At 44.5% G+C, this 25,053-nt stretch overlaps 1 protein-coding gene across 3 annotated transcripts in view; it reads left to right on the plus strand.

Moving 5' to 3' along the window:
* DUS2 (dihydrouridine synthase 2) overlaps positions 1-25,053 on the plus strand; it is a 64,125-nt gene that overhangs the window by 33,452 nt on the left and 5,620 nt on the right. For 2 of the 3 annotated variants that reach the window (XM_006156896.2, XM_027775084.1), the window contains 8 exons: positions 2,146-2,237; positions 3,464-3,507; positions 6,316-6,376; positions 11,989-12,036; positions 18,954-19,019; positions 19,179-19,249; positions 21,290-21,376; positions 23,627-23,795. In XM_006156896.2, coding sequence (XP_006156958.1) covers positions 2,146-2,237; positions 3,464-3,507; positions 6,316-6,376; positions 11,989-12,036; positions 18,954-19,019; positions 19,179-19,249; positions 21,290-21,376; positions 23,627-23,795 — 638 coding nt within the window. Of the gene's footprint in view, positions 1-2,145; positions 2,238-3,463; positions 3,508-6,315; positions 6,377-11,988; positions 12,037-18,953; positions 19,020-19,178; positions 19,250-21,289; positions 21,377-23,626; positions 23,796-25,053 lie in introns of those variants that run through there. The other variant, XM_027775085.1, reaches the window with a different exon arrangement.

Consider the following 25,053-nt stretch of genomic DNA (forward strand, 5'->3'; position numbering starts at 1 on the left):
GAAGTGAGATATCACCCCTCAGTGGGGTTGGCCATGCTGCAATCTCTTTTCCTCCATTCTCCACTCAGGATTTTGGGCATGCACATGCACCCATCCCGCATGCTCTTTTTACAAGCTCTTGGGTTTGGAACTCAATCACGCGATCAACCATATGGGATCCAGCCACCTCAACTAGCATGCCACCAATTCTCCCATAGACAGCTCTTTAGCACTGTGCTTAGGACCATTTTAAATAGTGAGATCACCAACAAAAAGTACAAAAAAAAAAAAAAAAAGTGGCACAAAATACCTCATAAAAAAGACACTTGTTTACAGTGTGAAAGCTGAAACAAGAAGACAGAACATCACTTTGTTTGACCTCAGCTAGAAACAGACTTATCAGGTGACTCTGTGTTTATGCTGCTGGGCTTGTGCCACAAATATTGACTTTGGGATTAAAAAGAAATTTTAGATAACCAGCAAATTTGCAAATCATACACAACTGTGAATAATAATGAAGATCAACTGTGGGACCAGCAGTTAGTGTAATGTCTATGTCGCTGGACTCCCACATAGTCGACCGTGGTTCAAGTCCTGCACCTGGTGGCTTAAACTCACGCCAGGTGCGTGTGCGTGCGTGCCCAAGATCCCGAGAGGAGAACGGAGGAGAAGGGATTGTGGCATGGCTGTCCCCCCTGGGGGATGGTTTTTCGCTTTCTGTCTCTCTGTCTCTCTTTGTCTTTCTGTTTCTGGCGAGCGCATGTGCCCTATAGCAAAAACCTCTCAAAAAAAAGATGAACTGTAATATAGTATTTAGCACAGTGCAGATAATTAAGAGCCAGTAACTTTGTTGAACTTCAGAGTGACATCTCCTGGGAAAATATGGGCAAATCTGAAGTGCACGCAAGTTTTCTGTGTATTTATTTCCATTTTAAAAAAATTGCAAGATATTGGTTCAGATGTGGTGGCATGTGCTGCTATGATACTGTGCTCATAGGATACTGTCCCCTAGGATAGGACCTCATGGGAGGCCCAGGTTCAATTCCAGGTCCAACCTAAAGGTCCACATGTTGGCATGTGCCTGTAATTTCAGTTACTCAGAGAGGCTGAGGAAGTAGAATTTGTTTGTGTTTGTAAATAATTATTTTTTATTTAATTTCATTTATTATCATCATTATGATTATTATATTAATTTGACCAGAGAGAGGGAGGGAAAGTGAGAAAGCAAGCCATCAGGGCCGGGACTCAAACCACAGTTGACCATGTGGGAGTCCAGCACCTTTTACTACCATGCCACCAGCTGGCCCCTGTCTTTTATTTTTATTTTTTGAGAGATTTTTGCTATAGGGCGTGTGCGCTTGCCAGACAGACAGAGAGAGACATAGAGACAGAAAGCGAGAAATCACCCCCCAGGGGGTATGGTCACACAGCAATCCCTTCTCCTCCATTCTCCTCTCAGGATCTTGGGCATGCACGCACATGTGCCCGGCGTGAGTTCTAAGCCACCGGGTCCGGGATGCGAACCATGGCCGACTTCGTGGGAATCCAGCGACATAGCCATTACTCTAACTGCTGGTTCCCGCCCCTGTTTGTTTTTTATGAGAGATTTTTGCCATAGGGAGCTTGTGCTTAATGGAGAGACAGAGAGACAGATAAATAAAATTAAATAGAACAGCCATTAACCCAGTGAGAACTAGTGTCATAAGCACCTCGGAAGCCTCCCATGTACAAACTTTTAAGAACGGTATACATCTCAGGGCCAGCAGATGGCATAGTGGTTATACTGTTGGGCTCCCACATGGCCAACCATGGTTTGGGTCCTGGGCCCTGTGACTTTAAAATCATGCCCAGTGTGTATGTGTATGTACCCAAGATCCCAGGTCGAGAATAGAGGAGAAAGGATTGAGGCATGACCATCCTCCATGGGGGGTGATTTCTTATTTTCCCTCTCTCTGTCTCTTTCTCTCTCTCTCTCTGGCAAGCACACATGCCCTGTGGCAAAAACTTCTTAAAAAAAAAATAAAGGTATACATCTAGTATCCCTTTTTTCTTTTAGGATTATACTTTTGTCATGTTTTCTTCCAGGGCTTAGGCTAGGTAGAACTTGCATCTTAACTGGGTAGTCCCATTATTTGTGTTTTTTTTTTTTTTTTTTTTTTTTCGTAGAGGTGCTCAGCACAGTGGACTTTGTCGCTCCTGATGATCGAGTCGTCTTCCGAACCTGCGAAAGAGAACAGAACAGGGTGGTCTTCCAGATGGTAAGAGACCTCATTGTTGAATGCCCTCTTGAGGCTGCCCTGTCCCCTGGGATTCCTCAACTCGTACTCTTTGCGGGACCAGCACTAAATGCATGGGCTACATTGAACAGAAGTGGCTTTCTGAAAACTCTGCTGTGACATTTTTCATGGATCACCCTTGAGTGATTTTGTTGTTGGAGACAATTTATGGAAATCAAACTGTCGCAATTTATAATTGTTGTGTCTTTAGTCTCAAATTTAGTTTACTCAGCTGTAGGGACTATCTATTTGGCATTCACTTTTTTTTTTAATCCCTAGTGTTCGTTATTCAGATCATAGTCTTTGTTTTTGTATAGTCTGTTACCCATAGAAAGAAATTTAATTTTCCCCAAAAGCAGTTAAGATGTATGTTGGGAGTGCTGGCAGGTGGTGTGGTGGTTAAGGGCGCTGAACTCCCACATGGCTGACTGCGGCTCAAGTCCCAGACCTAGTGGCCTGCTTTCTCACTTTCTCTCTTTCACTCTGTCCCTCTCTGGTCAAATTAAAATAAATAAATAAATAAAGTTAAATAATTAAAAAAAAAAAAGATATATGCTGGGATTATAATGACTCTGTAGCTCTCTTCTCTCTCTCTTTTAAGTTGATTGTTTATGTGGGTGAGAGAGAGAAGCCCTAACAGGGTCTTGGGATCATGATCTACTGGATCATAAGCAAGCATGTGCCTGGCATATTCAGGGAAGTCTTCAGACTTGAGCTGGGGACCTTCCCATGTGGCTTGCTTCACAGAGAATTGCATTTTACTGTTGTGCCACTGTCTGTCCCCAAGTAGCTCTTTTGTCCTGCTTTGGTCATTTCTTGGTGCTTTTTCAGAACTAGCTCCTGAATGATATTTAAGTTAAAAAAAATAGATAACAATGGATAGATATGTGATAAAGCAAACAGCAAAATGTTAATTGTACAGTCTTAAGTGGTGGGTGTCCAAATGTTTACTATAGAAATTTTCAACATTTTTGTGTGTTGAAAATAATTGCAACAGCGATGATATTTTCTAGGCCCTCCAATTCCACTTTTTTTTTTTCTTCCCGTGAACTAGTACAGCAGACAGGTTGTTAAAAGAAAGCCAGCCCAACTCTGCTTGCTGAGTGTGTGTGTGTGTGTGTGTGTGTGTGTGTGATGCACAAGGGTGTTTGTGTGTGCATGTGTACCTGTTTCAGGGCAGTGGTTGATGCAGCCTCTTGTGTTCCTAGGGGACTTCAGACGCAGAACGAGCCCTTGCTGTGGCCAGGCTTGTGTAAGTTCCTCCTTCTTTGGGACTACCTTTGTTTCTCCTATGAGCTGTGAAGCTTTAATATCATTAGTGACGTTGGACCTGACTGGCCCTTCTGCCTCTTGGCTCATTACGTTTTGTTTCCAGGGTAAGAGTGTCTTGTTTCCTTTTCTGTAGCATCTGAGGGTTGGCCTAGAACTTATGCATACCCACTATGCCCAGATCCCAGAGACATTCTATGTGGGGGCATAGTTTTTAGTGTTTATTTATGAGACTCCCAGGAACTCTCATGACCGTGAGTCCTGAGGCTTAACTCTCATGAGGTGTAGGTCAGACTTACTGCTTCCTAAATTAACAAAGGCAGGAGAGTACTATGGTTAAAGTGAAAGGCTTTGGTGTTAAAACAACCTGGATTGTAATTCTGGATTTGCTGCAGGTTGAACATTCCTAATCTCATCCAAAATTCGAAATGCTTCAAAGTCTGAAACTTTCTGAGCACTGACATGACTCCACGAGTGGAAAGTTCCACATCTGACTTTATGTGGTGGGTCTCAGTCAAAATACTGCAATACTGGAGCCAGCAGGTGGTATAGTGGTTAAGGTGCTGGACTCCTCCTTGGCCAACTACTGTGTGTGTTCTGATCCTGGTGATTTGAAAATCATGCTGGGTGCATGTGTGTACGTGCCCAAAATCCTGAGAAGAGAATGAAGGAGAAGGGATTACAACATAGCCATTCCCTGGGGGTGTGTGATTTCTCACTTTCTCTCTGTTTTCTCCAGTGAACGCACACACCCTATAAGCAAAAATCTCTCTCTCTAAAACAAATAAAATAAAATAAAATGCTGCAATACAAAATAGTGTATAAAATTACATGCAAACTGCATATAAGGGGAAGGTGGAACATAAAGGAATTTTGTGTTTAGATTTGGGTCTTGTCCTCAAGATATCTTATTATGTATATATAAATTTCAACACGCATAAAAATCTGAAATCTCTGGGAACCAGCAGTTAGTATAATGGCTATGTCGCTGGACTCCCACGTAGTCGACCGCTGTTTGTGTCCCAGACCCGGTGGTTTAGAACTCACGCCAGGCGCATGTGCATGTGTGCCCAAGGTCCCGAGAGGAGAATGGAGGAGAAGGGATTGCGGCGTGACCATCCCCCCTGGGGGGTGATTTCTTGCTTTCTGTCTCTATGTCTTTCTCTGTCTGTCTGGCGAGCATACACGCCCTATAGCGAAAACCTCTCACAAAAAAAAAAGAAAAAAAAAATCTGAAATCTAAACATTGCTGGTCCCAAGCATTTTGGATAAGGGAGGCTCAACCTGAACTTGCTGTGTGACCTTAGGTTAATTGCTTAACCTCTCTGAGACCTTAGTTCCCTCAGCCATAAAATGATGCCATTTTATAGTACTACCAACTTCTGGCATTATTATAGGGAAGAGTAAATAAAATAATGCATATATATGTCTTTGTAGTATGTGGCACATAGTAAGTGCCTAGTGGTAGTTATTGTTATAAATTACAATGAGTGTAGGAAGAAACTCAGGCAATAATTGCTGCTGATAACAGACTGACTATGCATATACCAAAGGATGAAGTGAGGATCTTTTTAACATCTGAGAATTGTATAGAGTAAGTCAACCATGTGGCCCTTCAAACCAAAGCAGACCTATATCTTCTTTTTTTCCTTTCACATTGTATTTATTATTATTATTTTAGAGGAATATTTGCTATAGGGCACTTGTGCTTGCTGGAGAGACAGAAAGCCAGACAGAGAGACAGAAAGTGAGAAATTACCCTCCAGGGGGGATGGCCACACCACAATCCCTTCTCCTCTATTTTCCTCTCAGGATTTTGGACACACAAACACATGCGCCCAGCGTGAGTTTTAAGCTGCTCGGTCTGGTGCTTGAACTGTGGTCGACTCTATAGGAATCTAGTAACCATCCATCTGCTAGTCCCAATTATTATTTTTTAATTTGCTATAAGGCACATGTACTCAAGAGAGAAAGAGAGAGAAAGAGAGGAGAGAGAGAAAATGAGAAAGCAAGCTGCCAGGTCTGGGACTTGAACAGTGGTCAACCATGTGGGAGTCTAGTGCCTTTACCAACATGCTGCCTACTGACCTGGAGACCTATACCTTCTACAAGCTATGGTGCTCTAGGAAAAGGCTTTGTGCTCATGTCACTTTGATACATTGACAAATGGCTTTCAGTATCTCAGTCAAAACTGCAGCTCTGAGGGGACCAGCAGTTAGCGTAATGGCTATGTCGCTGGACTTCCATGTAGTCGACCGCGGTTCGCGTCCCGGACCCAGTGGCTTAAAACTCACACCGGGCGCGTGTGCGTGCGTGCCCAAGATCCTGAGAGGAGAATGGAGGAGAAGGGATTGCAGCGTGACCATCCCCCCTGGGGGGTGATTTCTCGCTTTCTGTCTCTCTGTCTCTGTCTGTCTGGCGAGCACATGTACCCTATAGCTAAAAACCTCTCCAAAAACCCCCCCAAAAAACAAAAAAACTGCAGCTCTGGGATCAAGTCTGGTATGTCTATCACCTGGTATTTGAGTTATCCCATATAATTCCAGAATAGTGCAGTCTCCCACATCCAGCTCTTTGCAGCTGTGTGTACACATCTGGCATTCCCAGAGGAGGCAGTTACACATTTTCGGGATGGAGTGCTTTATTTTTCAGCTTCTGTCATCAAGAGTTGGTGTGTTTCTTAGGCCCAGGGACATAGTAAGGGATTCATGAGCACAGACTCATTCATGCCTTTGACTGCCTTCTTTCCTCCTGTTAAATATTTATTATTTTTTCCTTCATGTTTTTCCAGAGAAAATGATGTAGCTGGTATTGACATCAACATGGGCTGTCCAAAAGAATATTCCACCAAGGTAAACTGCTTTCTTTGTACTCCTCACAAATCTAGGAGGCAGATTAGAGGCTAATGAGACATGCCAAATACAATACCTGACTCTGGACTGGATCCTATAATGGATGAGAAAAATGCTTGAAAGAACAGTATTTGGTCAACTGTCAAATTAGTATAGGGACCATACTAGATTACTTAAAAATACTGTACCAGTATAAATTTATACAGAAGTTGATACCCCTTCTGAGGTTACATAAGAGAATATACCTTTTTTTAGAAAATATGCACTGAAGTATTTAGGGGTAAAGAGCTATAATAAAAGCAACTTATATCCTCAGATGGTTTAGATGGCTGAATCCCACATTCAGCCACCTGATTATGGGATGTGTCTCTAGACCTAGACACATACACATATACTTACACATCCCCATACATGCTTATATACATATATACATATACATATATATGTACACATATACACACACCTACAAACATGGTGAACATCCATAAAATCCAATGGACTTTCTATATGAAGTGTGGCAAGAACCAACCTCAAAAGTGACACAGTACAGAAAGGGCCAGGGTTCTTTGTATGCTCAGGGAAAGCGGTGTTATGACAGGAAGCAGAGTGGCTATGGTGGACAGAAAGCCTGTTTTCCAGAAAAGGTAAAAACTACAAAGAAGATTGTGCTGAGGCTTGAATGTGTTGAGCCTAACTGAAGATCTAAGAGAACACTGACTATGAAGAGATGCAAGTATGGGATCAGCAAATGGCATAATGGTTATGTCGCTGGACTCCCACGTAGTCGACCGGAGTTCAAGTGCTGGACTTGGTGACTTAAAACTCATGCTGGGTATGTGTGTGTGCATGCCCAAGATCCCAAGAGGTGAATGGAGGAGAGGGGATTGTGGTGTGGCCATCCCCCTTGGGGGGTGCTTTCTCCCTTATTGTCTCTCCAGCAAGTGTGTGCGGCCTATAGCAAAAAGGGTCAAGTGATCCAGTTCTAAGTTTCCTCTTTCATTTTATTATGAAAACAATGAAATCTTCAGGTGAATGTTTGCCTCATTTAATTATAGTTTGTCTTTTTTGTGAGGGAATAGAATAAGCAATAAAATTCCCCTTGTGGTGAAATTTGATTCATAGATGGGACCAGCAAGTGGCATGGTTGTTGAGGCATTGGACGTTCCCCCATGGCCGACCACGGTTTGAGTTAAACCTGGTGGCTTGCTTTCTCACTTTCTCTCTCTGGTCAAATTAAAATAAATGAATGAATAAAATTAAGTAAATAAAAAAAAAAAAAAAAGAAACTTGATCCATGGTAAAAAAAAAAAAAAGAACTCAGAAAAACAAGAGAACAAAACAAACCAAAAAGAACAAAGAAAAAAAAAAGAAATAAAAACAACCAACAACAAAAAGAGGATGCAAGTCAAATGTCCCCATTGTCATATCAGAAGAGACCAGACCAGAGGGTTTTGGTAGCCCAGAGAAGGGAGCGAAGTGGGAAAGCAACAGCCCTTAAACTCAAGATCTTCTTTTAAAGATTTTTATAGGATGTGTGCATTCTTCAGAGAGAGAGAGGGAAGGTGAGAACTCACTCCTCAGGGGGAGGGGGTGGCCATGCTGCAATTCTTTCTCTTCTGTTCTCTGAGGATTTCAGGCATGTGTGCACATGTATCCGGCATGCTTTTTAAGCCTCTAGGTCTGGGACTTGAACCATGCTGTCGGTCTTATAGGATCCAGCCATCTTAACCTCTGTCCCCTGCTGGACCTGTTTTCAAGACATACACACACATATATACACAATAAATATATTATAGAAAAATGTGGTCTCTGAGATTTGGAACCCTGCAAACAGAGGGGGTGGCACCAGCAGGGTCCAGGAGACCAACATGAGGTAGAGGCAGAGAATTATGAGTAACTCGATTTGACAACAGTGTTGGGGAGTGGGAGACAAGAATCAGCAGAAGAGCACAGGATTGAAAACCTTAGGTGGTAATAGTCCTTAGCTGGATTGGATGTTAGGTATCTTTGGACCTTTTTGAGCAGAGAAGGCACGTGATCAGTATTGTGCTTTAGAAATACTAATCTGGAAGCCATGTGCCTGGTGAATTGGAATGGGAAGAAGCTAGAGCTGGGGACACAGATATGAGAGAGGAGTCCTGGGTCCACAAGACTAAGACAGAAGGTTAGTAAGCTTACAGCCAGTATGGGCAAATAGCGAGACCCTGAAAGAGCCAGATGTGGTGACCTGCACCTGCGGTCCAAGATGCTCGGGAGGCCAAGGCAGGATGATCACGACTCAGCAAGACCTCATACCGCACAAATATGTGCGTGCGCGCACACACACACACACACACACACTCCACATGCAGGCAACACACACATACATACCACTCACAAAAAAATTCAGTCCAGATAAAGAATATAGATTGAAAAGTCTCATTCCTCAGGGAGGGAGATTTTTACTCTACCTTTATGAACTTCTTAGATTTTTAACGTTTTGCCTAGTCAAAAAGACCAAATAAATTAATAGAAGGAAGGAAATAACAATTATTAGGAAAGCCATTATTGCGAAGTGGAATTTTAGATCCTGTGATTCTATAAGGAAGGGCTGGATTGTGTGTGAGGTTTAGGACAGATGGAGGACCAGCAGATGGCAGAATGGTTATGTCGCTGGACTCCCATGTAGTTGACCACAGTTTGAGTCCTGGACCTGGTGGCTTGAAACTCACACCAGGTGTATGCCCAAAATCCTGAGAGGAGAATGGAGGAGAAGGGATTGCCATGTGGCTGGTTTTTCTGAAGGGGGATTTCTTGCTTTCTGTCTCTGTCTCTCTCTGTGTCTCTGGCAAGCGCACGTGCCCTATAGCAAAAATATCTCTATAAAAGAAAAATTAGGACAGACGGAGCTGAGGTGAGTGCCAGTGCTTCTTTTTTTGTTAGTTTTTTCCCCCCCGTAGGGTGTGTTTGCTCACCAGAGAGATAATAAGAGAAAGTGAAAAAATCACTCCACCAGGAGATGGTCATGCCACAGTTCCTTCTCCTTTATTCTCTTCCTGGGATTTTGGGCATACACACACACATGCCTGACATGATATTCAAGCTACTAGGTCCAGGACTCGAACTGTGGTCAGCTATGTTAGAATCCAGCACCTTAATCACCATACCACCCACTGGTCCTACTAGAGCTTCTTTAAGACCTCTAGGGTTTGTATCTGAGGCCCAGGTAGTCTAGGGCTAGTGTGTGTCTGCCCTACCTGCTTTCCTCCAAAGTGCAGGCTCAGCTAAGTACTGGCTCAGTGTTCCCCCTGATTCTAATATGCCATTCTTGAATGTGGAATTAAACCTAAACATGGAACTAAACTATAACAACTGAATATAAACCTTCTGAGCACATTCTGTGAGCATGTATTACTGTGCAGTCTTTATACTGGTGGCATATATTTGTGGGATTTTATTTTTCTTGAGCCAGGTGATAGTGTGGTTGTTAAGGTGACTGGATCCACAAGGACAGACCAGGTGACTTAAAAAACACGCTGGTCATATGTATGTGCATGCCCAAAATACCAAGAGGAGAACAGAGGAGAAGGGACTGTGGTGTGACCAGTTCCCTGGGTGGGTGCTTTCTTTTGTTTTTAATCTTTTAAAGAATTATTTATTTATTTACTGAATTTAATTTGTTATTGTAATTATTTCTTTTATTTTAATTTTACTAGAGAGAGACAGAGACCAAGAAAGGGAAAGCAAGAAAGCAAGCTACCAGGTCCAGGACTTGAACTGCAATTGACCATGTGGGAATCCAGCACCCTTAACCACCATGCCACTTGCTGGTCCCAAGGGTGGGTGCTTTCTTACCCCTGCACTCAGCCCTGTCTCTCTCCAGCAAGTACACACCTTCTAAGGCAAAAGTTAAAAAAAAAAAAATCCCTCAGTAACTAAAGTAATTAATAACACTGTTTAGAACTTGGAAAATATAGGAAAGTACAAAAAAAAGTGCAGAAAAATCACTAATAATCTCACTTTTTTTTTTTTTTTTTTTGCGATAGGGCGTGTGCGCTCGCCAGACAGAGACAGAGAGCGAGAAATCACCCCCCAGGGGGGATGGCCATGCCGCAATCCTTTCTCCTCCATTCTCCTCTCGGGATCTTGGGCATGCATGCACACGCGCCTGGTGTGAGTTTTAAGCCACCGGGTCCGGGACACGAACCACGGTCGACTACGTGGGAGTCCAGCGACATAGCCATTATGCTAACTGCTGGTCCCACTAATACTCTCACTTTGAAGAGACAACTATTATTGTTACTGTTGAGATTTAAATGGTTCTATGGTTTTTTTTTTTTTTTTAAATAATTATTTTGTTTACCTTTATTTCTTTACTTATTTATTTTAATTTTGACCAGAGAGGTACAGAACGAGAGAGAGAGAGAAAGTGAGTGAAGAAGTAAGCCACCAGGCCCGAGACTCAAACCACAGTCAAAAGTAAGCCACCAGGCCCAAGACTCAAACCACAGTCAGCCATGTGGGAGTCCAGCTCCCTTAACCACCACTCTACTTGCTGGCCCCAGGGGTGGTGGTTTTTATTTGCTAGGGCTTTTAAAAAATTATTTATTTCATTTTATTTGTTATTATTATTTTTAAAATTTGACCAGAGAGGGGCAGAGAAAGAAAAAGTGAGAAAGTAAGCCACGAGGTCTGGGACTCGAACCATGGTCAGCCATGTGGGAGTCCAGCACCTTAACCACTGTGCCACCTGCCAACCCTGGATTTGCTGGCAGAGGAGAAGACTTTGACAAGATTTGCAGGTTGTGTGCATTTGCATGACTTTTCTGCTGTTGGTGGTGTCAAAGCCCATTTTGGATATGATAGGAAAAAGGCGCATTTAATTTCATTTCAAAAGGAGAACGACTCATTGTTCTTTAAGGGCTTGGGAGATCATAGAGTTTGTTTATCAAGACACTGAGACCTGGGTAGGGAGTAGGAAATCTTATTATTTTTTTTTAATAATTATTATCTTATTTAAGTTTATTTATGTTTTAATTTGACCAGAGAGAGGCAGAGAGAGAAAGAGAGAAGGTGAGAAAGCAAGCCACCAGGTCCAGGATTCAAACTGTGGTTGGCTATGTGGGAGTCCAGTGCCCTTAACCACCACGCCACCTGCCGGCCCCACGGGAGTAGGAAGTCTTGAAAAATACATTTTGTAGCACCCTTTTCTAGATAGATGCAGGAGTTGTTTTCTTTTTTTAAAGTAATTAGTATTTTTTATTAAAGAATGATTTTATTAAACTTTATTTTAATTTGAGGAGAGAGTGAATGAGACAGAGAGAGAGGGAGAGTGAGAAAGCAAGCCGCCAGGTCTGGCACTTGAACCGCAGTCGGCCATGTGGGAATCCAGGTCCTTAACCACCACGCCACCAGCCAGTCCCTAGATGCATGAGTTTTGCCAAGAGGTCAGAGCGATAACTTTTAGAATTCCTCAAACTCTGATCCCTGATACTGTGGGTATGGATGCTGCTGCCCTCCTACTTGGTTAGAAATGTTGATTGCCAGTGGACCTGAGTGTTGGTTGCCATACTACATTGCCATATAATGGGAGGTGCTGACTGTAAGAAGACCCTCTGTGTGTTTCTCCTTAGGGAGGAATGGGAGCTGCTTTGCTGTCAGACCCCGACAAAATCGAGAAGGTAAGTCTTGCATGGGTGAAAGCAGGGATCTTTAAACATGACTTTGAACTAGAGTTGCCTAGAATCCCTTCCTCCTGCTTCTCCAGATTTGTTGGAATCTACCCAGTTTGTCTATCTAGGACCTAGAAAGATTTTAAAAAGCTTCCCAGTGATTTTGACATGCAACTAGGTTTGTGTCCCTGAGTCACCCTTCAGTAGCCTTGTTGTTCCTTGAACACCCAGAGCCAGAGATATGTCAACAGAGCCAGAGGTGCTGAGGATTCAGCGAGAACCCCTTCTGTATTGGTTCTCTCTCTCTGGGCTGATCAGGAGAGCAATGGCAAGGCTACCTCTGGTAAGGACAGACTCAGTGGTTATTTTGGGGGTGTGGCCATGAGGGATGGATTGGCCTCTTTCAGGGGGTTGACAAGAACAGCACTGGGTTCATGCATACTGTGAGAGTCCACTACCAGCTCCTTGAGAGCAGCCAGGCCAGGGTCCTGTGAGGCAAGCTGAAGTTAATCTCCCCGTTTCCCCTTCCCTTGATGATTCCACAGGCTTAATGAGGCCCTGGGGGGCAAGTTGGCATTTGCCACCCATTATTATGTGTGACATATGGGGCTGATATTTTCTGCTACACCATGAACCTTTTGTTTTCTTCTTTATGCCAGCAGCTCTCTCCCTGATGCTCCTCTTAACTCCTTTGTGCTCCTTGTCATTCTCTATCCCAGTTTTCCTATCTGGAATGTATGCTCGATAGTGCCTCCGACAGGCCAGAGTGACTTTGGCCTCAGGCACCGAGTAAGAGCTGCCATCAACGGCAATAAGAGCTGCCCATCTTCTGTGCTGGCTGCAGTGTCAGCAACTCTGCCCGGTGTATTCCCAGTCCAGCTGTCCCAGGGATATAGGAAGACCATCATGTTTGTTCACTAGGCAGGCACCTCATTTTTCACTCGTATGGTCATTTATGATGTATCCTTATCATTTACAAGGTAGTTTTTTTTTTTTTTTTTTTTAAGAATTTAATTAATTAATTTAAAAATTTTTCCAGAGAGAGACACACACATACACACACACACACACACACACACACACACACACAGAGTAAGCCACCAGGTCTGAGAATCAAACCATGGTTGCTCATGTGGGAGTCCAGTATTAACCACCATGATACCTGTCGAACCCTTTTTTTTTTTTTAAAGTTTATTTCTTTTATGGGACCAGCAGTTGGGGTAATGGCTATGTTGCTCAACTCCCATGTAGTTGACCATGGTTTGAGACCTGGACCCAGTGGTTTAAACTCAAGCCAGGCATGTGTGCGTGCATGCCCAAGATCATGAGAGGAGAGTGGAGAAGAAGGGATTGCAGCGTAGCCATCCCCCCCAGGGGTGATTTCTTGCTTTCTGTCTCTCTGTTTCTCTCTGTTTTTTTGGTGAGCGCATGCTCCCTATGGCAAAAACCTCTCCAAAAAGAAAAGGTTTATTACTTCTATGAGTGAGAAACAGAGAGGTAGAGAGACTGCACTTGCAACAGGATGCCATGACCTATTTCAGCTTTAGCCAACCCTGGATCATAGGCATGTGCGTAACTGGCATATTCAGGGAGGTCTCTGGACAAGCACCTGGAATTTTCTCACATGAGTCAGCCTTTGCGGGGTGTGTTTGTTTGTTTGTTTGTTTGTTTGTTTTTATATCTGCCATAGGTTGCATGTGCTCGCTGGAGAGAGACAGACACAGTCAGAGAGAGGGAAAGTGAGAAATCAAACATTCCCCCCCGCCCAGGGGGGATGGCCATACTACTATCCCTTCTCCTTCATTCTTCTCAGGATTTTGGGCTCGCACACACACGCACCTGGTGTGAAAATGGCAATTGAAACCAGCATCATAGCCACAGTCTGTAAGTGTCTAGCCTCCTTTTGATAGGCCCAGATACGTCAGTGCAGGGTGGAGCGGAAGCAGACAACTGCACAGATACGTCTGTGCAGAGTGGAGTGGAAGCAGACAATTTGATGTCAAATTGGTTGCCACACTGAGGAGAGGGTTCCCCAGGAAGGGGTCTGTGGCTCACTCACAGCATTTTGCACACAGGCATTTTGTTATCCTCCATCCTCCTGGCTTTTGTCAGAACTATGTTGTTGGCTGTGTCCTCTCTCTGCCTCTCTTTGAATGAGTCACATTTCATCTGTGAGGCAGCAGAGACATACTCTACCTCAGAAGGTTAGTTCATTCCACTGCTTCTATGGTGGGATAATTAAATGGGTCATGTCAGTCCCGTAGATGGATTTGCTTTATGGAGGGGCACGTGTAGGCTTTTCTAAATAGCTAGATGTGACTTAGGCCTTGGGAGTTAGATTTGATTCAGGCCCAGAATGTGCTGGCAAGCTGAATAACTGAGCGAAAGCTTTGTGAGTCCTTCCAGGCTTGGTATTTTAGGCCCATGGTTCCATCTGTGGGAGGATCTCAGATCTGCAAATATTTTCTCAAGATAAAGGTGCTTATTTAGGGTCATGATAAACTTTAGACATACATAGATGGTTACACAACATGTGTACTTATGAATGTAATTCATGCCACTGATTTATATACTTAAAAATGTTTAAGGGACTAGCAGTTAGAGTAATGGCTATATCGTTGGACTCCCATATATCCGACTGTGGTTCGAGTCCCGGACCTGGTGGCTTAAAACTCACGCTGGGTGCATGTGCGTGCATACCCAAGATCCCAAGAGGAGGATGGAGGAGAAGGGATTGTGGTGTGGCCATCCCCCCTGAGGGGGCGATTTCTCGCTTTCTGTCTCTCTGTCTCTCTATCTGTCTCCTTGGTGAGTGCATGAGCCCTGTAGCAAAAACCTTTCCAAAAAAAAAAAATCTTAAAAAATAAAAAACGTTTAAGATGGCAGATTTCATGTTACGTATATTTGTACCTCAGTTAAAGAAAAAGAGAATGCTGAGGCCAGCTGGTGGCATGGTGGTTAAGGTGCTGGACTTCTACATGGCTGAATGCAGGATGAGTCCTGGAGCTGGTGGCATGAAAATCATGTTGTGTGTGTGTGTCTGTGTGTGCATGCTCAAAATCCCAAGAGGGAAATGGAGGAGAAGGGATTGTAGTGTGGCCATCCTCCCTGGCTTTTTTTTTTTTTTTTTCTTACATTCCCTCTTTCTGTCTTCCCAGTGGCAAAAACCTAAAAAACAACAAAAAGAATGCTATTTGTTGAAAATTCTGTTTATCCTTGGGTATTAGTCTTTTGATGATGCTTTCACAAGGTAGCTCTGGTTTATTCTCCCTAGATTAGGAACCTCAGTTTCTTTTATTTAATTAATTGTTGTTGTTGTTGTTATTTTTTTATTGCCAGAGAGTATGTGCACTTGCCAGAGAGAAAACAACAACAGTAGCAACAACAACAACAACCAAAACATGAAACAGTCACTTTTCCTCCATTTCTCTATCCCATCAGTATTTGGGGCACATATGTATACATGCCCAGATAGTTTGTCAAGTCTTCAGGGCTGGGATTTGAACCATGGTTAGATATGTGGAATATAGCTCTGTATGCACAGCACTTAACCACTATGCTACAGGGCTGGCTCTGTAACAAATAATATCTTCTCTGTCAAAAAGTATCTTCTCTGTCATCCCTGCACAAAATTCCCTGTACATCTGCTGACTGACCAGAGTATCACCATATGCATGCTATACTTGGGCTTTAACTAATAATTGGTAGGGTCAGGATTTGAACTCAGATCCCATTGATTTTTTTTTTAGAGGTTTTTGCTATAGGGCGCGTGCGCTCGCTAGACAGACAGAGAGAGACAGAGAGATAGAAAGCGAGAAATCACCCCCCAGGGGGGGTGGCCACACCGCAATCCCTTCTCCTCCATTCTCCTCTCGGGATCTTGGGCACACACGCATACACGCCCGGTGTGAGTTTTAAGCCACCGGGTCCGGGACACAAACCACGGTCGACTACGTGGGAGTCCAGCGACATAGCCATTATGCTAACTGCTGGTCCCCAGATCCCATTGATTCTTACACCTGTGTTTCTCATTGTCCCATCTACACTGTCCCAAATAACCAGGGCAGCTAAAGGTTCTGCTTTTCCTGAGTTGGACAGTAGATCTGGTGAGACAAGCCTGCATGTGGGTAGATCTGTCAGAAACATGTGGCACGACTTGGATCTGGAGAGTTAGGTGTCTAGGAGAGTTCCATACCAGAGCCTGGTAGGAGAGTCTCAAGCTGCCCTTTCCTTTCATTGTGACCCTTGCAAGTGGCTAGAGCTTTTTTTTTTTTTTTTTTGAGTGGTTTTTGCTACAGGGCACGTGTGCTCGCCAGACAGACAGAGAGACAGAAAGCGAGAAATCACCCCCCGGGGGGGATGGCCACGCCGCAATCCCTTCTCCTCCATTCTCCTCTCAGGATCTTGGGCACACACGCACACACGCCCTGCGTGAGTTTAAGCCACCAGGTCCGGGACTCGAACCGCGGTCGACTATGTGGGAGTCCAGCGACATAGCCATTACACTAACTGCTGGCCCTGTGGCTAGAGCTTTTATTGCTTAATTTCCTTCCTGGTCCTTAACACACACATGAAATGAACAGGCATACTGAAGAAAGTTCTTGAAGCTACTTGGATAAAATACACCAAAAGGAACTTTTTCAAGACAGAAAATTGGATCAGACCAGCTGACATTGTCTAAATAACCAAGTAGCAGAGGATTCTGTGTGAGCGTTTGCTCACCTTGCAGAGATACTGCTAAGAGCCTGAAAAATAGGACTGGAGTGAGAATTTTTATTATGTGTCTTTTATTTTGTGTTTCTTAAGTGAGAGTTGTTACTGCATCCACCTACCCCTTAAAGGGTCATTGTCCCTTTAAGGCCTTCCAGGGTTAGTCTAACACCTCCTAGGGCAGCACTAATTCCTGGCAGGTCTTTGTGGACCAGAAGGCCCTGTTTTGCCCTTGAACTATCTACTTATCTGAGTCTGTCCTCTTGGTCTGATGTCTTCTGGAGTGGCCTACTCAGCCTGTCCATGAGAGAGGGGCTTCCTCTACTAGTTTTTTCAGTTCGACTCTCTGCTGCCCTGGCCTATCTAGAATCAATCCTGGCAGCTACCACCTGGGTCTCTCCTTTGGTCTGCTGGACAGAGATCCAGTTCTTGGAAGAGGGCTCTGGGGATCATTTTCCCTCTAGCTTGCCTGGCTTGAAATTTTTGATGAGAGAAGAAAATAGCCATGCCAGAGATCTGCAGTGTCATCTACACCTCTCTTGATCTTTGATTCTTGTGCGGTCAGCTCTTACTAACTCCCTGACACTTTGCTGTATGACTTCTTGGTCTTTCCTTCAAATCCTTTGTAATTTTTGCTATGAAACAAGCACTTTTTAATATGTTGAGTATGTTATGGTTTCCTTTGCCAGTTTCACTCCTGTGTATCTGACTCCCCTGAGATGCATGAGGACAGGCCCTGGCCCTTTAAGGCCTTCTGTGCCTTTACTCAGCAGGTCCTGGGTCAGCACTGAGGGACATCCCCTACACCTAGAAAAGAAGCTTTCAGCCTTGTTTTCTCAACCAGGGCTAGGCCTCAGAGTCACACTGAGGTTGGATCGTGTTGGTCAGAGCTTTTTGAAAACACATTCCTAAGCCTGCTTCTAAAAACTCATTCAGTAAATATGGAGTGGAATCTTAAGAGTGAGCCAACCTACCTACTTACCTTCCTTCCTTCCTTTCTCTCTCCTCCCTCTTTCTCTTTCTTTTCTTAAGATTTTTGCCATAGGACTGGCAGGTGGTGTGGTGGTTAAAGATGCTGGATTCCCATGGGGTAGACTACAGTTCGAGTCCCAGACCTGGTGGCTTGCTTTTTTGCTTTCCTTTTTTCTCTCTCTGTCTCTTTCTGGTCAAATTAAAAAATAGTAATAACAAATGGAATTAATACATAATTCTTAAAAAAAAAAAAAAAAGGCCTAGCAGGGGGTGTGGTGGTTAAGCCTCTGGACACTTTGTTGTCAACCATAGTTCGAGTCCTGGACCTGGTGGCTTGCTTTCTCTCTCTTTTTCTGTGTCTCTCTCTGGTCAAATTAAAATAAATGAATAAATAAAATTAAACAAATAGTCCTTTAAAAATAAGATTTTTGCCATAGGGCATGAGTGCTTGATAGAGATAGAGAGAGAAGGAAAGTGAGAAATCACTCCCCAGGGAATTGGCCACACTATAGACCCTTCTCTTCCATTCTCCCCTAGGGGTTTCAGGCATGCATGTACACGTGCCGGTATGTTTTTAAGCCACCAGGTCTGAGGCTTGGTCTATGGAGTCAGTCATGTAGGATCCGGTACCTTAACCACCATTCCACTGCTGGCTCTCTCTCTTTCTTTTTTTTCAACAGGGTCTTGCTCTATCACAATCCTTCTGCTTCAGTGTCCTAAGTAGCTAGTAGTACACGCCACTGTGCCTGGCATTTTAGGGTAGGCTGGGAATTGAACTTGAACTTCCTAAGTGGCCTCAGCCTACCAACTAGCAGTGTTCCAGTGTATGCTACCATGGCTGGGCCCACGAGTCTGTATTTCTTAAGCTCTTCTGGTGGTTCTCATGTTGTCCTGGTAAAGGATTGCTGTGTTACAAATAGACATGCATACAGATTGACTCACTCAGTCATTCAGTATATTGAACTAATACACACACACATACACATACACACACACACACACACACACACACACACACAAACCTCTATGTGACTATGTGCTAGGCAGGCATTGCTGATGCTGGAGTTCTAGAGTAGAACAAAGGCAGACTCCTTACCTGATGGTACTTGTGCATATATCCCTGCAACAGATAATATGCACTAGCCGCCCATGCCACTGGAACGCACAGTTCTGTGGTGTTATATAGCACAAGTAGTGCGATTTGCTACAGAAGGGTAGGCATTCTTGTGTTCTTCTCTCTGCAGATTCTCAGCACTCTTGTTAAAGGAACACGCAGACCTGTGACCTGCAAGATTCGCATCCTGTCATCGGTAAGGATGATGTGGTACATTTGGAGGTCCATTCTCTCGGTGTTGTTGGATTTGGGGGTGTGAATGATTCTTGAGGAATTGAATTAGGTTTGGAAGCAGGGGTAGAGGTGAGCCCACTGCGGGGCTTCAATAACTACCCCATACGATCTTGTTTCTCAGCTGGAAGATACCCTGAGCCTTGTGAAGCGGATAGAGAGCACTGGCATTGCCGCCATCACAGTTCATGGGAGGTGAGTGGTCACTGTTGTAATGACTGACTGGCAAGGAGGGCCTCAGCCATCTCAACGATCCTTCACCAGACCCCAGATGACAGCCATCTTCTCTTCTACATATGTAGCCTACCTCTGCCTAGCTCTTCATCCTATGAGTGTGGGGTCAATCAGACACTGAATGAGGTTGCATTTTCCTTCTTTGCTTTCACTGAGCACGTGGTAGGCACTGTGCCTAGCTTCAGAGACACAGAGGGACTAAGTGGAGAGTCAAATGCCCCTGCCCTCAAGGATGTGTAATGGTAGTGATGGAGTGATTTGCTCAAAATTGTACCATGTGGCCAGTAATGGTGGAATTAAAGAACTACTGAATCTCCTTTTTTTTCCCCACACCATTGAGCAATGGCTTCTCCTTTGATTAACACCAGGCAGGTTGCTGTCTTTTAGTCTCTGCCTCTTTTGTCTGCCCTTGTCGGATTGCCAGCTATCATGATGACTGCTCAAAATGGTCCTTCTATCTGTAGCTAATGTGCTGTCTGCTGAGCACTGAGGTGTTTCTGAAGGCCACGCTGGGTGTTCCCCAGTGAGACTTCTCTCTGTGTCCAGAATGTCCTTTTGTACAGAAGCCCAGGTTGTAGACTGGTAGGTATGGCCTTTTTTCTCCGAGTGATTTTTCTCTTGGGCTTAGGGGGCTTGTAGGAACAGCCCAGATTGTTGGTTGTATCTATTGTAGCATTTTTAGTGAAGGGAAACCGGAACTGTAACATAAAACAGAGAAAAGGCAAACTGCTTGGGGTTGAAGGAAGGAGGGGGAGGTGAGAACCCACACACATATACACATATGCTCCTTCCTGATGTAGTAGGCTTTTGGATTCCAACTGGGATTTAATTTTAAATTTCCCTCTCTGGTTAACTTAAAATAAGTAAATAAATAAAGTTTTAAAAAAAATCCCACCTCTGCTGCTTATTAGCTGTGCATGTTGGACTAATCACTAAATCTCTCTGTGCATCATATTCCTTATTTAGAAATGAAGATAATTCTGCCTTATAGAGTTGTGAGGCTTTTGTGACTTCGTGACTATAAATCCTTGGCACAGTGCCAGTAGTTTATTATTATCTTAAAAGAAGCGGTTGCTTTGATCAGTAGTTGGGACCAGTAGGAAGTGAGATTTGGGCAAGTTTAAGGAAGGATTTTCTGGCTATCAGAGGTGTTGAGGATGGGCTAAAACTGGCCTCTTGGGACAGTGGGAGGTAGAGGCGGAAGCTGGGTTGACAGAGCCTTCGGAAGCCCTGAAGCTCTTGACCTTTTGCTGAGGAGTATAGCAGAGGGGGTACCTCAGGTAAGACCTGAACAAGGGCCATCTGGCTGGTCACCTTTCCTGTTTGTGTCTGAGCACAGTTCAGGTCAGGCCTTTAATCAGCACCCCTAAGACTTGCTTACTCATCCACAAGAACTTGCAGTTGACCTTAGAAGGAGAGGCCCCCGTTTATGTCCTGCCTCCCCTGTGGCTTGCTGTGACAGCCATGGTCTGTGGCCTGCCCTGGTTGCCCTGAGTGCAGGGCCTACCCTGCGTCAGGTGCTGCTCTCCAGGATCAGCTGTGCAACTTGGCCTCGGTCTAGGCAGCTGTGTGGGAGTGGTCAGTCTGAGAGAGGCAGCTGCTCCGAGTCTCTTGGGGAGGGCAGGAGTAGGACAGTAATGGCAGCTTCCTATGGCATTATTCTTTATCTCAGGCAGCAGCCAGGAGAAGCCAGGGAAAAGCAGCGTGACCTTGGGAGCCAGGACACTCACCTTGGCCCCTGCAGGCATGCCTCATCTGCAGGCTTGCCAGAGGTGGACTTGCCTTCTCAGCATGGACCTATGCTGTTCCTGCCCCTCAAGACAGCTCATCCCCAAACAACAGGGAGCACCATGCCCTGGAGCCTGTCCTTGAGGGCCACATAGCTGCTGACCTTCCTGAGGTCCTATAGGAAGGACAGTCAAATTTGATGAAGGTAAACCTGAGTGAATGGTGCCATGGCTTTTGGCATTCAGCCCTTAGCTTCTTTTCTTTATCTCCAAGGAAGCGGGAGGAGAGACCTCAGCACCCTGTCAGCTGTGAAGTCATCAAAGCTATTGCTGAAACCCTCTCCATTCCTGTCATAGCCAAGTAAGCCTCCCTCCATCATTTACCTTAAAAAAATTTTTTTTTCAGTTTTGCTATAGTGTGCATGAGCCTATCAGAGAGAGATAAGGGTGGGAAGAGAGAAAGTGAGAAATCACGTCACATGGCCAAAGGCCACATCACAATCCTTTCTTATTCTCCTCTCAGGATTTTGGGTATGCATGCACATGCCCCTGGTGTGTCTTTCAAGCTACTGGATCTGGGACTCAAACCATGCTGTTGGCCATGTGGGATCAAGCTGTCTTAACTGCTACGCCACCTGCTGGCCCCATCATTTGCTTATTTATGCCTGACCTCATCCAGAAGGGATTTGAGCCCACATACACAAAATAGAATAAGATACTATTAAAAGATAACCACAAAGGAGGGACCAGCAGTTGGCATAATGGCTATGTCACTGGACTCCCATGTGGTTGACCTCTGTTCGAGTCCCAGACCTGATGGCTTAAACTCACACTGGGCGTGTGTGTGTGCGTGTGTGCTCAAGATCCTGAGAGGAGAATAGAGGAGAAGGGACTGCGGTGTGGCCATCCCCCCAGGGGATGATTTCTTGCTTTCTGTCTCTGTGTCTTTCTGGCTAGTGCATGTGCCCTATAGCAAAAGCCTCTCAAAAAATAAAGATGACCACAGGGGAAAAAAAAGGAGGTTGGGATGGAAAATGAAGTGGGAAATGAGACCAAAAAGTACCTCTCATGAAGGTCAGGTTCATTGGCCTCTGGTGAGCAGTTGACATAGATGTGCAGTAGACTGGGGCCTAGAGCATTCTGATGGACTGAGTAGGGATGGGAGTATCCAGGGACTGGGAGAATGAGAAGCGGGCCACTGATATAGACCTGGAAGAGGTGATGTCACATCCAGAATTAGGTGTGCAGGACTCGGAACTGTATGAAAAGTTTCATGTCAGCACTATGGCTCAGGAGGCATAAGATAGGTCCCAGAAGCCTGGATAAGCATTCTGGCCAGCTACAGGATCAGGAACCTAGACTGGCAGGTGTGTGGTGCTGATAACCAGCCCAAAGGCTTAGTAATAGCATCTACTTGCCACTGAGGAGTTAGATTGTGCAGGCCAGCTCGGAGTCCAGCTGCCTTCTCTTTAGGACACACAGAGCCTAAGGGGGCCTAAGGGAACAGGGGAACTTTGGTGACAAAAGGCATACATGACTGGTGAGGGGGAGGAGTTAAGGGCAGCTGTGGTAGCCAGGCCCCACCTTTCTTAGGGCAAGAAGTTTTAGGGGTGACTTGGAGATAGCAGGGCTATTCAGAGCCCTCCTTTCTCCCTTTCATGACAACCTGTGTGTCTGTTCCCCTTTCCAGGGTTCAACCCAGCCCTTAGTGGGCATATAGGTAGTGCCCCTAGCCTGGGGTTTTTCATGTGGTCCATGTTATAGATGTATGTCTAAAGACATGATCTGGCTTTAGCCAGTATTTTGAATGAGAAAAAAGGAAGGTAAAATTGGTACAGTACCAGGCCAGCTGGTGGTTGTGTGGTTAGGATAATGGATCATACAAGGCTGATTGTATGGTTCAAGGCCTAGACTTTGAAAAACATGTTGGGCATGTGTATGTGCATTCCTCAAATCCTGACAGGAGTTAGAAACTGAGAAGGGATTGTGGTATGACTGTGTCCCATTGGGAGTTTTTTTTCTCATTTTCTCTCTCTCCAGCAAGCAGCAAGCACATATACCCTCTGCAAAAAAAAAAAAAAAAAGAAAGAAAAAAATAAACCAAAAAACCTGGCATACCTATTAAGGTCAGGTATGATTTGGGCTACTTTTTAAAAAATATGATTTCATTTATTTTTAAGTTTGCTACATGGTATGTGTGCTTGCTAGAGTGTGAGTGAGCGAGCATCCCCACGTGTGAATGGCCATGCCTCATTCTCTTCTCTATTCTCCTGTTAGGATTTTGGGCATGCCTGCACACATGATTGGTGTATTTCTCAAGCCATAGGGTTCAGGGCTGAATCATGTGGTCAGCCATGTGGGATCCAGCTGCCTTAACTACCATGCTAATAGGCCCTGATTTGGGGCTACTTTACATATTTTATCTCATTTAGTGTTTCTAGCTTCACAATTGGGTGTGGGTGTAATATCTACCATACTGAAGCTCTGACAACTGAAGAGACTTGTCCAAAGCCACATTGTTAATGAGGGACAGATCTGAGAATAAGCTTTTTCTGAAAATATTGATAGGCTCCATGATGGGGGCAGCCCTAACCATTACGTTGCTTTTCAGTGGGGGATCTCACGACCACATCCAACAGTATACGGACATAGAGGACTTTCGACAAGCCACAGCAGCCTCTTCAGTGATGCTAGCCCGGGCAGCCATGTGGAACCCATCTATCTTTCTCAAGGAGGGTCTACAGCCCTTGGAGGAAGTCATGCAAAAGTATATCAGATACGTACGTCTCTGCACTTTTTCTTTCTTTTTAAACTGTCTTTCTTTTTTTGGCCATAGGGAACATGCATTTGTCAGAGAGAGAGGGAAAGTGAAAAATCACCTCCCTGGAGGGGATGGCCATGCTGCAATCCCTTCTTCTTCATTTTTCTCTCAGTATTTTGGACATGCATGCACATGTACCTGGTGTGTTGTTCAAGCCACCAAGTCCAGGACTTAAACCATGGAGTCAGCCCTGTGGGATCCAGCACCTTAACTACCAGGCTATCTGTTGGCCTACAATTTTTCAAAATGACTATTTCTCAAAGTCTGCCATATTCCTGCAGAAAGCACTTTATGTGAGCCCCCAGTTGCCAGTGACCCTATTTTTTTCTCTCCTTTTCTTGTGGCTTCTGTAGTGTAGCTGTAGGTTCTCTACAGCTGCAGTAGAAAGAGAGGATGCTGAGTGTGTGTGCCCTTATAGTCTCCTTTAAAAGCTTCTAGAGGGTTCAAAGGCAAGGGCCTCCTGGATCCAAGATGCTGTTGAGGCTCCAAATACACGATGTCTTTCTCTTTTTCTCTCACACCCACACATACATCTACACTTTTGTGTGGATCATGGTTTCTGTGCCACTGAAGACAGGCTTGCCTATAGGTTGTTATAGGACCAGCCACAGCCAGAGGATCCATGTAGCTGCTATTGTTGGGGACACATTACCTCCATAGAAACATGTCATCTGATTTGACTCATCAATCAAAATCACTTTTGAAATTTTTCTATTACTAATTCCCAGAACATTTGAACCCATGAGTTAGGGAATAGCCTAATTTAACCTTCTCCTTACGGGATAGCTTTCTCTTCCTTTCTTTTTTTTTGAGAGTTTTATTATTATTATTATTATTATAGGGTGTGTGCGCTTGCCAGAAAGACAGAGAGAGACAAAGAGACAGAAAGCGAGAAATCATCTTCCAGGGAGGATGGCCATGCCACAATCCCTTCTCCTCCATTCTCAACTCAGTATCTTGGGCACACATGCACGACATGCCTGGTGTGAGTTTAAGCCATCTGGTCCAGGACTCGAACCATGGTCGACTACATGGGAGTCCAGCAACATAGCCATTATGCCAATTGGTGTCCCAAGTTACGGGGTGGGGGGGAGATAGCTTTTTTCTAAACAGCTTCTTTTCATGGGGAGATTGATGGTAGTGCCAAGGGCATTTTCCCATAAAGGATATGATGAGTTTATCTGCCCTGCTTCTTTGGCACAGCTCTGGAATTCTGT

Source organism: Tupaia chinensis, unplaced genomic scaffold (assembly GCF_000334495.1).
Source record: "Tupaia chinensis unplaced genomic scaffold, TupChi_1.0 Scaffold000523_1, whole genome shotgun sequence".
In the NCBI taxonomy this organism is placed as follows: Eukaryota; Metazoa; Chordata; class Mammalia; order Scandentia; family Tupaiidae; genus Tupaia; species Tupaia belangeri.